The following is a 13,770-nucleotide window of genomic DNA, read 5'->3' as shown; positions in this document are numbered from 1 at the left end:
TTTTTCTGAAACAGTAAGTTCCACATGAAATCAGGAGGTGCCATTTTCCCACCAAAGATGTCCTCCAGACAGAGTACACTGTATGGGTATAAGGACTGCAGCAAAATTTCCTGCTTATAGGGTGAGTGCACAACAAAAATTTAGAACTGTTTGGAATAAAAAGAGAATTCAAATTGCCCCTCCTGTGGGTGTTACTTGCAAGTGTCATCTGGAAAACAAGAGAATACCGGCATTTGTGTCCATCCATTCTTCCGTAATATGAGCCTCCCAGACACCAGTTGAAAGGTACCAAAAAAGGAGAGGAATGTTGGGGTATAACAACTCAGTGTACCCAGGATGCCAAGTAGATTCTTCATCTCTGCTCTTCAACTTCAAGATGTCAGGGAACTTCACCAAAGTGTAGGGACCTTTATGCGGTATGAGGAGTGTTCAGAGTATAGGAGTGTCCAGACCAGACAGCGTTTGGAGGTAACTGTGGAGGAGTTCGTACAGCCATCTTTTAGAATACTATTCCAGCGTTCTGTACTGTCTGTGGAGAAGAGGGAACATGGACCAGCCATTCAGTACTATGTTGGCCAGCCCATGGCTGAAAGGCAGCAACTATGAAAGGAACTTCAAATGTATGATTGTATCATTTCTGGAAACCCTACTATATAATAAATATGTCTCAGTCTTAATAGTATTATATGGTCCACACATGGGAGAGATGTAATAACTCCTTCATATCCAGGAACGGTATATACTGTTTAGTGGCTAGAGAATATCAGATACTCAAAAGCTAACAAATGCCATCAGAATATCTTTGCCAGAGTCATAGGCCCTTGTAGTACTAGTGTCAAACAGCGTTGTTAAATAGCAAAATGGCATTGTTTTCAGTACCCCTACCTGAATCTATTCTTGCATAAGAAATGCAGTCTTTCACCTCCAGGTATGTAACTGTGTTGTGCAGCCTTGGCAGGCCTGGTCAGTGCATCTGGGTGTTGACAACATGCCTGGCCAACAGTTACCAAAGCTGCCATAGAGGTCACAACAAATATGTCCAACTGATATGTGGAAATGCTTGTGTGGGACTTAAATACCTCAGTATTTCCATGCCAATATGCAGTCTGATAAAGGAACAACTGGAGTTCACACAAAAGGCCCAAAGGACTTTGCGGACTGTTCTTCACCTAATCTTCTGGTGAATCACCCTCTGTGGATGACTTTTCAAGCTCATGTCTATTGGATCTTCTGTGTCTCATCTCACAGGTCTCTTTTCCACCATCTCATTAGGTCTTTTAGGTTTTTGAGGCAGGTAACACTTCCACACCCTAGAATTATACAACATATCAACTTCTATCTTATAAATCCTTCTCTCTATAAGCAGTACCACATGTATTTGTGTGAGGGAGTCTCTGCCAGAAGTCTAGCTATCTTCTCTTTTCTTTGTTCCTTTTTTCTTTCTATTTTTTATAAAAACATGTGCCACAAATTAGGCTCTCTCTTTCCATTTCCTCATCTGAAATGGGGCTCGTATGATCTGAAAGAACTATTTTTTTAAAAGGTTTTATTTATCTATTTGACAGAGAGAGACACAGCGAGAGAGGGAACACAAGCAGGGGGAGTAGGAGAAGGAGAAGTGGGCTTCCCGCCAAGCAGGGAGCCCGATGTGGGGCTCGATCCCACGACCCTGGGATCATGACCTGAGCCAAAGGCAGATACTTAAACTACTGATCCACCCAAGCGCCCCATAACTGTATCTTTTCTCACATTGCCTCTCAGATGAAGGAGTAAAGTCAAAACTATTGTCCACTTAGGTAGACCTGTTCTGATTCTATCATTTAACATCCTTTGCATGAAGATCATGTTATCAGGCCTTCTCCTCTCAAGTCCTGGGGTTTCTTATCATCATGCTAACACAGCTAGTATCTCAGAGCAGCTGCGTCCTATGTGGATCTAGTCCAGTTCACATTCAAGAGTCTCAAGAAAATCACCCCAACAGGGATCTTACCAAAGCTACCAAGCATCCAGTTTGAAAAGTGTGGCAGTACCTGTCCCAGTGGTACTAGTTAACCCATGCTCATGCTCATTCTGTAACAAGGGCATTTCCCTCTCCTCCACTTGTTTTAATACCACTATTGTCCCTTCATCATGCAAACAAACAAGGCAGGCCTCTAAGGATCCTTCCAAGTGCTGCTTTTGGTGGTGCTCCTGTTGAGAACCTAGCTCTTCTTATTCTGTTTGTTTATTGCTGGATCTCCTTCTGCTGGTATTCCCACTCAGGTTCCTATAGAGCATGCCTCACAATAATTGGCTTCCTATCACAGGGGCTAGTTGCCTCATATATCATAACAGAGGGATCATGAGAGTTTGCCTCACTTTCCCTTCTACACGGGCCGCCACCCTTTCTAGTTCACCCTCCAACTTTAAACTCTTGAAAGTCTCTAAGCTGGTAAGGAAGGAGGGATGACTGCATTTCGAGCCACTTTATCACCACTAGTCTCCCTGTTTGGTGTCCACATTAGAGCTTCTGCCATCCTTGGGCACAGCTACTGAGACCATCCTAACCCCACCAAGTGAATTACTGCTGACCCTAAGGAGATCTTCTACCCTTGTGTGCTCCTATTCCAGAAATCCATGACATTAGGACTTTGCTGGACACCAACTGCTGTACAAGATGCATGGTTACAAAAACCGCTAATGACATACAAAGTGCTACCTGCAGGAAAGTTTATTAGTAAAGGCAACTTATAAGCAGAGAAGTAACAGTACACAGGATCTTCCAGTTCCAGTTGTGGTTCCATAGGACTTGGATGTGTGACAAAAGCACTCCAGGAGATAAAACACTATACCCTACACCTTGCTCTGTATTGATGAGTATTGTGCGAAAGGGTAAAAAGCACTTAGTTTCTCTAACGGCAAACCCATCAAGAGACCTTCAGATCTAGGAACAGTGCTAAGGGGTATGCATACCCAGAAGCAAAGTGAGCTTCTGGCTCTAGGAGCCTGAGAACCGTGTTGCTATTAGCTAGCTAAAGGCTCTCAGCAAAGTGGAAGAAAAATGAAACAAGTTTGTTGATATACACACACACACACACACACACACACACACACAGTGATGTGACTGTCACTCTTCCATTTTGTATTAGGATGTGGTTACACCTTTAGGTCTAAAGTAGAAAACAAATTCCTGTTATGGATATGTGGGGGACTCTTACCTGAAGGGAGCAGGTAGTATAGATCAATCATCTTTTTTTTTTTTTTTTTTAAATTCCTGAATCAGACTAGGAAGGAACAATTCTAGAGAGAGAAAATGTTGAGAATCTGCTTCATTTAGTCTTCTCCACAGTAATAGCCAGAAATCTCCTAGGAGCTGAGTCATGGTAACACAATTAAAATGAAAACAGCTAAGGAGCAGTGCGGGTACGCCTGAGGTTCTGCTGTATGGAATGGAAAAGTGCCTTTGAGTCCTGTGAGGAAGCCATTGCATAGAAACCTATTTTATACCAGGGTTTTCACATTTCTTATGTTCTTTATCCATGTTTTACTGACAGTGTAGTCAAATTTATTTGAAAGCTGTAGCATGCTTCAGCCCAACTAAAGAGAGCCAAAGGAAAAAATTTTCACTTGAACTCAGAATGAGTGGTGGACCCCTGGGTCCACAACAACTGTTAGGTGAACCTGAGAGGGTTCAAAGTGATTTTGATAAAACTGAAGAAGACATAATCTGGTATTTTTTTTAGGATTTACTCCAGCTGACAAATGGTATTTTCTTTGTCATTATGCACTTACTTTTATTATCAGGGAAATGAATCCAGTGAACAGCTTGTTTCATCTCTTGTCTTCCTCTTCTTCAGTCCGTTTTGAAGATTTTTTTTTGAAGATTTTATTATTTATTCGATGGAGAGAGAGATCCCAAGTAAGCAGAGAGGCAGGCAGAGAGAGAAGGGGAAGCAGACTCCCCGCTGAGCAGAGAACTCGATCCCAGGACCCCCAAGATCATGAACTGAGCTAAAGGCAGAGGCTTAACCCACTGAGCTACCCAGACCCCCCAAAGATGTTTATTAAAACTCATGGACACATGTCAGAGAAGTGAGGACTGGAAGGAACCAGGGGGTTGTATGAAATGAAGATAGAAAATTATTTAAAATTAAAGAATCTCTTTATACAAAATTCCTTCCAATTTTTTAAAAATAATTTTACATTTTAGTTAGAGATCTATCTTTTTATAATTAAGCAATTTGAATGTAAAAGTTAAAACAACCATGAGTAGACTATTAAAATGTATCATCAGCTCAGTCTACTTTATTATATATAAATGGGAAGTCATCTAGTCTCAAACCAGTAAAAATTGGTTGACTGGTTAGCCCATTTATTTTTGGACATATGACAGAGGTTTTTCAAGACAGTAGTTCTCAGAATAAATCAAGATCAGCTCTTAGTACTTTACTAACCAATAACTTGTATAAAGCCAGGTACATGAAAAGAATATTTGTGACTCTTTTCACGTTTGCTTAATTAGAGGTGATGAAGTAGGGTTTTCTTCTCAGGGCAAATGTGTGGAAGTACATAGAGATTTTTTGCGAGCTGCCTTTAAGGTTCTTCTGTCTCATTGGTTTTAAGCAATTTGACTATATGTTTTGTTGTAGTTATCTTCATATTTCTTTTCCTTGGAGTTGTATTTCTTGGATCTGTGCCTTACAGTTTTCATCAAGTTTGAAATTTTTTCAACCATTATTTTCTTAAACTTAATGTCCTTGTCTGCTAATTCTACTATCTTGTTAGTTTGGGGTCAGTTTTCACTGATTTTTCTAATTATGTGTTGTGTTTTCCTGTGTCTTTGCAAGCATTATACTTTTGATTGGATGCCTGACATTGTAAATTTTGCCTTGTTGGGTGCTAGTGCTCAGAAAAAGTTTGGTCCTTTCAGTTCTTGGTTTTTAAAACTTGTTAGGCAGGACTAGGATAGTGCTCAGTTTAGGGCTAATTATCCCCTAACTACTGACCCAAGATCCTCGAGTACTCTACACGACGGCTGTGAATTTGGAGGTTTCCCGAGCTGGTTGGTAGGAACAGTTACTATTCCCAGCCTGTGTGAGCACCTAGCACTGTCACCTCTAATCCTTTTTAAGTGGTTCTTTCCCTGGTCTCAGATGGGTTCCTGACACATGGGCGCTGACAGGTATTCAGCTGAAACTGGAGTCCTTCCATAGGTCTGTGGAGTTCTCTTTCTAGGCAGCTCTCTCCTTTCCAGTACTCCCTTCTGAGCATTGTAGCCACTTGCGTCTCCCTTGGACTCTCAGTTCCGTCTCCTCATCTCCGGAGTCAGCCAGCTCTGCCTGAATTTCTCCCTGTGATGTAGCCTTGAAACTGTCATAAGGCACTAAGCTGGGCAATCACAGGGCTTGCTGCATTTGTTTTCTCTAATTGTTACCTCATGTCCAGTTTCTTACAAACTGTTGTTTCATAGATTTTTGTCTATTTTTTGGTTGTTTCATGCAAGGAGGTGAATCTAGTCCCTGTGACACCTGAGTGCGTAGAATCATAAGTCTGAGGAATAAGCTTGTAATTTGGGGTAGAAATTAATATCAAGAGAAGGATGTACAAGCTATTTCAAACATTAGTAGAAGATCAGTTAAACAAATCATGATCTATACATATAATAGAATATTATGCAGCTGATGAAGTATAGCTCTATATTTTGCCATTGAAAGCTTTAGAAGGTGAACAGTGAAAATATTACATACATCCTTTTATTTCATCACTAAAAAATATTTATTGAATCCCCATTTTATAGCAAGCACCATGTTAGGCTTTTGGGACCCTATAATAAGCAAGGTAGACATTGTTCTACCTTTAAGTAAAGCTTACTGATTTAAATTCTAATGTGGGGAGTGGGATTAGAATAGAAAATAAACAGATTATTGTGTCTAATGGTGAATTCTGCCAAGTATGATGATATTCTAAGGTGAATGGGATGGGGACCCTACTTTAGAGAAGGTGATCAGAAAAAACCTCTGTGACAAAATGACACATAATGTGAAACACGAGGATACAGAGCCAGTCAGTAAAACAGTATTCTAGGCAGAGGGAATAGCAAGTGCAGAGACCCCAAGGAAGGAAAGAATTTAGCATGTTTGAGAAGCCTGAAAAAGGGAGAAAGGAAGAACAAGGACAAAAATGGCCAGAGGTTGTGGAGGTTTTCAGGAACTAGAGCATACAATGTGGTAGGCCTTGTGTAGGGGTTTGGATTTTGTCCTAAGTTGCGAAAAAGTAAAGAATAGTATCCCATTTGTAGTAATAGTATGAAATGATACTCACAAGGAATCATATAAGATTTCCAGAAGGCTCTACAGGCATGATTGGTTAATCATGGTTACCTCTCAAGAGTAGAAATAGGGACTGGGGGTGTAGGACAGAAAAGGTTTTACCATATACCTCTCATTACTGAATATTTTACCTTGAATATATATTACTTTTCAAGTCAAATAAACTAGTAGATTTATATTTTTAAGAGTTTTTATGAATTATTTTTGGGGGTGCCTGGGTGGCTCAGTGGGTTAAAGCCTCTGCCTTCGGCTCAAGTCATGATCTCAGGGTCCTGGGATCGAGCCCCGCATCTGGCTCTCTGCTCAGTGGGGAGCCTGCTTCCCTTCCTCTCTCTCTGCCTGCTTCTCTGCCTACTTGTGATCTCTGTCTGTCAAATAGATAAATAAAATCTTTAAAAAAAAAAAGTGTTTATGAATTATTTTTTTAAAACATTTGTCATATTTTTGACGAAATATGAACCAGAGGGTCACAAAGGAGAAATACCAATAAATCTATGACAAGATAATCAGCCTTACTAGTGATCAGAAAAAAAATACAATTCAGATTTTCACCTTCCAGATATTGGAAAAGACAAAAATATCATTAGTATTCAGTTTCACAGAGAGATAGGGAAATAGATGCTTTTGTGTAATTCTGACATTTGTGTGTATTGATTTAGACTTTCTAGAGGGCAGTTTGACAATTATATTGCAAAAACTCTGAAAGGTACCTATGTTAATATCCAGTAAGTTTTTTCTTCTAGAAATGTATCCTAAAGAAGTAAATCAGAAAAGAAGTTTTAAAGTCCAACGATACAGATATAAGATCATTCATCGTTTACAGCACTGTTTATAATAGTGAATATTTAGATCTTATTAATAGCCATCCGTAGAAGAGTGATTATTTAAATTATGATATATTCCAGTTATCTATTTATTGATGCATCAGGATGTTTACGGAGTATCATCTAATAAAACATGTAGGTTAGAATATTGTAATAGGATTTCCTTTTTTTTATACTCTATAGGCTTACGTGTATATGTGTATACATAGAGAGCTCCTAGAAGGATTTACACAAAAGTGTTAATACTAATTTCTGTTGTGCATTAGGGCTTTCAATATTCTGACATTTTGGGGCACCTGGGTGCTCAATGAGTTGGGCCTCTGCCTTCGGCTCAGGTCATGATCTCAGGGTCCTGGGATCTGCTTGGCGGGCTTCCCCCCTCTCTGCCTGCCTCTCTGCCTACTTGTGATCTCTGTCAGATAAATGGATAAATCTTTTTTTTAAAAAATCTGACATTTATAATTTTGTAATGATTAATTATAAAATTAATTTTCCAATGAACAAAAAATCTAGCCTTTATATAAAAAAAGGAAAAATGCAAAATATTACTAATCTAGAAAAGTTTATATATTTATGCATATAACTTGATAAACAGTAATAAAATACAATTAAAGTATTGGTTGGATCTGAAGAAACTGATCTTTTTCATGCTTTTCACTTTTATAGGACTAGATGAAATTGCAAAAGAAAGAGAAAAACTGAAAAAGGCAGAAAGTATCCAGATCAAAGAAGAAATATTTGAGACGTCTGAAGATACTTTAAATTGTTCAAATCCAGATCATTGTGAGCAAAAGGAAGATCCTAAAGAAAAAGATAACACAAATCTGTTTCTTCAGAAACCTGGCTCTTTTTCAAAATTAAGCAAGCTTTTAGAAGTAGCTAAGATGCCTCCTGAGTCAGATGTAATGACTCCCAAACCAAATAATAGTGCAAATGGGTGTACATTGTCTTATCAAAACAGTGGAAAACATTCCTTGGGCAGCGTTCAATCAACAGCAACCCAAAGCAACATGGAAAAGACAGACGCTAATAATCTGTTCAGTCCTGGTTCAAGTGGTCCAGGAAAGTTCTACAGTCCTCTACCCAATGACCAGTTGTTAAAAACACTGACGGAGAAGAACAGACAGTGGTTCAGCCTTCTGCCAAGAACCCCTTGTGATGACACTTCACTTACGCATGCTGACATACCAGCTGCTTCTGTAGTGACTCCTCAGTCTCAGCCACCATCCACATCCCCCTCACCTGCCCCCGCACCCCTCCTGGGATCATCTTCTGCTCAGAATCCCGTGGGCCTCAATCCATTTGCTGTATCACCTCTTCAGGTTTGTATTGCTCATTGTAACTCACTTCTGTGTTGCCTTATTTAATCTTTGACCCCATGAAGATTCTTGCTCCAGGGAATCAGCTGGATGTTTGTATTACCCCTGCCACAGTTTGAGAACTGGAAAGAGTCACAATTGCTATTACCAAGCTTCATTACAACTACTGTGCCTTTCCTAGTCTAAGGCAAAGGCTTCTTGAATTACCTTTTTTTTTTTTCAGAATTTAAAAAATTTCAGATGCTAAACATTTTTCCTAACTTTTTAGATTGTTCTTCTTCTAAAATATTTTGGTTTTTTTATAGATGAAAAGTGGAGTATCTATGATGGGACTCCAGTTCTGTGGATGGCCCACTGGCGTGCTTGCTTCTAATATTCCGTTTACATCACCTGTACCTAGTCTGGGATCAGGATTGGGATTATCCGAAGGAAATGGTAATTCATTCTTGACTCCCAATGTTGCTTCAAGTAAAAGTGAATCTCCGGTGCCACAGAATGAAAAAGTCTCCTCAACTCAGCCTGCGGCTGTTGAAGTAGCAAAACCGGTAGATTTTCCTAGTCCAAAACCTATTCCAGAAGGTAGGTACAATGAGACAGTTTTTAGCCACTTACTTTATTTCATTGTTAGTAGAGTCTTATAACTGAGTCTTCGATGGTTATATATGTAGTTATAAATCTGCTGATTTGTTTTGTGCCATTAATTCATATTCAAGATATTTATAAAAGATGTACATATTTATCTTGACTTAGAAATGCAATTTGGTTGGTGGAGAATTATTGACCCAGAGGACCTAAAAGCTTTGCTTAAAGTGCTACATCTCAGAGGAATAAGAGAAAAGGCATTACAGAAACAAATTCAGAAACATTTGGATTACATTACTCAAGCCTGCATCAAGAATAAGGATGGTACGTACCTAAAAAAGATTGCTGCTCTCTTGCTTACTTAACAAAAATTAATTCTTTTACCTTAAAATGTATTTTAGTATGTTTTAATTTATTTCTGATAGGCATTTGTTTTTCTATCTTGCTCAAAAATAGTAACTATTTACATTTATTAAATTGGCATTACTTTCTTATGTTTATTTTACAACATACAGATGTATTGCGTTCTTAAAAAAGAATAGTCCTAGGAAGCCTGGTTAAGTTGGTTAAGCAACTGCCTTTGGCTCAGGTTATGATAGATTGGCCTCGAATTGGGCTCCTTGTTCAGCAGGGAGTCTGCTTCTCCCTCTCTCTCTGCCTGTCGCTCCCCATGCTTGTGCTCACTCTTTCTCTCTCTCTCTCTCCGTCAAATAAATAAAAATAAAATCTTAAGAAAAAAAGAATATTCCTACTTTTTAAAAGTAAGCTGCCTGCATATGCACAAGTGCACTTGTGTCTGTTAAGTTACATGCATATGTTACCCCTGGACTTTTATTTACTTTTGAAAGAAATCACTGGGGAATAGAGTAGATTTTAAAATTAATTTCTTTTCAAATGTAGTTGCTATTATTGAATTAAATGAGAATGAAGAAAACCAGGTAACTCGAGATATTGTGGAGAACTGGTCAGTAGAAGATCAAGCAATGGAAATGGATTTGAGTATTCTTCAGCAGGTGGAAGATCTAGAAAGGAGAGTTGCATCAGCAAGTTTGCAAGTGAAGGTAAAATTGACTTGGAATAAAATCTGTTTTTAGGATAATGGAAGGTAACTAATATTTATACATGCCTGACATTTGCCCGTTCCTATGTTAAATGTCTTTATTTTATCTCATTTAATCCTTATCATGATCCTGAATTAATTTTCCCATCTTACAGGTAAGGAACAAGTCTCAGAGTAAGTAAACTGCTAGTGGTCTTATAGTGAGTGGCTAAATGTGGGTTCAGATCAAATCAGTCTAACTCCAGTACCCATGTTCTTTTTACTAAATCTTGCTGCCTTCTTAATGACAATAGAAACTGTCATTTCTGGTATGCAGTTCTTTACCACAAGCAGAGTTTCACAGTTTCACCATGATAATACAATACTCTATTAAATTCCTACTACCATGTTTTGTTTAGGTCTAGGAAGCACCTCTATAATAAGCCATGTCGTGTGTCAGATATTTACTCTATATAATTTAAAATTGGGGAATATAGATATATCTGAATATGTGTTATATTATGATACATACACACACCTACATATATATGTAAATTTTTAATATATGTGTTTATCTCCTGGGCATTGCCATTGTCACAAACAATGATCAGAACTGGCTTCCAATGGAAAGGCAAAAGAAAGGAAAGCTTTACCTTTGTGCAAGACTTTTTGGTTTTGTAAATAGGAGTATAAAGTCTTCTCAATTGATAATAAGGTGACATCTCTGAGAATAAATGGACTGATGGTAAATAAGCATGAGACAAATACCTGAAAAGGTTTAGAAAATGTAGTTTCAATGTAATTTGATGAGATATTTCACATTTATCCAGAATGAGAAACTTATAATACTACCCTATCCAATGATTAAAATACTTCTTCAAAATTATTTAATGCTGGCATTTGGAAATTTTCCGGAATCTCCAAAAAATATCATTTTCCAGGGCTAATAAAATATCCATTTCTTGCCACAAACATAATTACCAACCTTGGGAAGTTTATCATATGCTGAAACTATTGTACTAGGCAACTATACAAATCCTTTTCCTGGTGCAATATAAAAATGCTTCATTTATCTGGCATCTTCAACAAGTGAACTCTTCGACACAAATTAATTTTCTGGAAAAATAATTATTATTCCATTTAGTGCTACAATTTCTTGACATGTTTGTTGGATCACTTGTGTTATATATTACACTGCCTTCTTAAAATTGAGAATAATGAGTTTGATTTAAATTCTCTTGGTGACACAGTATCTCCAGTATGAAGACCAATGATTAGAAAATGATTCCCTCAGGGAATCATTTTGCCCCTTTGTTAAATGATCCTAGTGTGCTTTGCTTTTTGAACTATGACATCTGCTTTCTATAGTCTGTTTTCTTTCATGATCAGTTGTTACTATTTGCTGATTATAATTTAATTGGTTCTACTAGCCCTATTTTCCTCCAACTTCCTTCCTCCTCTCCCCCATCTAACCTGCCAAGTCTGGTTGGCTATTGGTTGGAAAAGCGTATCATCACACTTTTCAAGTTATGTATAAAGTCAGAGCATGGGCATGAAACATTTTTCTGGAAATAATATTCAAATTTTGGTGAATGACCTTATCATATTACCAGCTGCTTAGAAATTTTTGGCTGTGTTCTCAGAAGCTAAGTGGAATTTTTTTTTAAGTGGTATGTAGTATCCGTTCAAACTATAAGAATGAAGCCATTTGACATGAGTTATACCTAATGCACTTAAGCATACTACTTATAACTTCATACTTATCTCCTAAATATAAATGTTCTACTGAATTAATGAGAAAGAATTGATCCCAATATACAAAACAAAATAATTATCACTAAAGAGACTTAATAAAAAGCATAATGGTCATTTCGTTTCTTATTTATTAAATACTTATTCATTCCATATCAGTCAGTGGACATCACAAAACTGGATACAAGGTGTTTTCTGGCTCAGAAAGCTTGTCATGTGATATGGAGAAAAGACATGGGTGCATCTCTGTAGACTCTAGTAACTGATCACAGACAAGTACAGAATTATGCATGAAAAAGAATACAGTACTTCTGGTGAGGAGATAGGAGAAAGATCAGGGAAGATTTCATGGAGAAGTCAAGATGAGAGATGAGAAGATGACGAAGGCTTTGACAGAGAACAGAGAATGCCATACGAGAAAAAGCAAATAGCATGAGTGGAGCACCAGGAACAGGGAGCCCAAACATGGAATTTGTCTGCGGTGTAGGGTACATAAATGGGAATGTGCGAGAAAGAAGTAGTAGATTCAGTTACTTGAATGTCGTGATAAAAATATGGACTTTGTTAAGGAGTAGGGAATCTTGGAAGGATTTAGAGCTAGAGGATTGATATAAGCAAGCTGAGTTGTAGGATCATTTATTTATTCAATCAACATTTATATATATAGAGAGAGAGATCTGTTTGCCCTATTTGCTGGAGATAAAATGACTAAAAGCAGACATGGCCCCTGCCCTCTTGGAATTTAGAGGTAGAAAAATGTTCATCACATAATCATGTGTAAACTTGTGACTACCACAAGGACATGGAGTATCATGTGGTTCTATGAGAACCTGTAACAGGGAGATTTAACCTCCAAAAGGAGGTTAAGGATGGATTTCCTGAGGAAGTAAATTTTAATACGTGAGCTACAGAATGAGTAGAGTTAAGAAGGTGTAGAGGAACAGGGGAAAAGCCATACAGACAAATGTAACAGCTTAGGCAAAGCTCCTGTGGCTGAAGGAAAAATGGTAAGTACAGAAGAGTGGTGGAAGGAGTGAAAATGGAAAAGAAGAACAAAGTTCAGAGACTACCGAGAATTTTCCATTTAAGTGGTCCCATGAAATAAGTATTTATTCATTCTCAAGTCCTTCAGAATACTTTGCTGATTTTCATTATATCTTTCATAATATCAAAGTTATTAAATTTTCTTCTTCAAACTTTTAACTGTTTCTTTTAATTTTCTATTCTTGTTTCTACCTAGCATTAGGAAACACAAGGTAAAAACTTCCAGTAAAGATCCTTGAGATCTGCTGGTGTCTGCTGCTGTATTTTAAGTACAGGTAATTCACCCATCAGGCATTTTAAGAGGAAACCATAATAACATCATTCTCTTGATATATAGGGTTGGATGTGTCCAGAGCCTGCATCAGAAAGGGAGGACTTGGTATATTTTGAACATAAGTCATTTTCTAAATTGTGCAAGGAGCATGATGGAGAATTTACTGGCGAAGAAGAAAGCAGTGCACATGCACTAGAACGGAAGAGTGACAACCCCCTAGATATAGCTGTAACCAGGCTGGCTGATTTGGAGCGGAACATTGAGAGAAGGTATCTGAAGAGCCCCTTAAGTACCACCATTCAGATCAAACTGGATAATGTGGGCACAGTTACTGTCCCTGCTCCTGCACCATCCATTAGTGGTGATGGTGACGGGTAGGTTATTGAGATTAACTTGAAAAATTATTGTGCTTCTTTGCTAATTGGAGCCTATTTTCTATTGCCTGTTATCTATGTATCTTCTTGTATGTCTGTGATCCATATGGATCATGCTATTTGCATGGTGCTTTGTAAAAACATTTTTTTTTTTGTTATGTGCGTTGATAATCCTGCAAAGTGATCTTACATTTACCTGGTTGTGACTAAGCTTTGAGGCACGTAGCCACAGTCTGTGCACTACATCAAATTTA

The 13,770-nt window shown here is 37.9% G+C and overlaps 1 protein-coding gene across 20 annotated transcripts in view; it reads left to right on the top strand.

Annotated features, from left to right (window-relative positions):
* BAZ2B (bromodomain adjacent to zinc finger domain 2B) overlaps positions 1-13,770 on the top strand; it is a 314,188-nt gene that overhangs the window by 283,630 nt on the left and 16,788 nt on the right. For 15 of the 20 annotated variants that reach the window (XM_032355671.1, XM_032355672.1, XM_032355673.1 and 12 more), the window contains 5 exons: positions 7,799-8,454; positions 8,757-9,030; positions 9,202-9,357; positions 9,934-10,094; positions 13,206-13,516. In XM_032355671.1, coding sequence (XP_032211562.1) covers positions 7,799-8,454; positions 8,757-9,030; positions 9,202-9,357; positions 9,934-10,094; positions 13,206-13,516 — 1,558 coding nt within the window. The remainder of the gene's footprint in view (positions 1-7,798; positions 8,455-8,756; positions 9,031-9,201; positions 9,358-9,933; positions 10,095-13,205; positions 13,517-13,770) is intronic. The other 5 variants (XM_032355687.1, XM_032355685.1, XM_032355681.1 and 2 more) reach the window with 1 other exon arrangement.

The sequence above is a fragment of the Mustela erminea genome, chromosome 8, assembly GCF_009829155.1.
Source record: "Mustela erminea isolate mMusErm1 chromosome 8, mMusErm1.Pri, whole genome shotgun sequence".
NCBI lineage: Eukaryota > Metazoa > Chordata > Mammalia > Carnivora > Mustelidae > Mustela > Mustela erminea.
The sequence above is the reverse complement of the archived record's forward strand: the minus strand, read 5'-3'. Positions and strand labels throughout refer to the sequence as shown.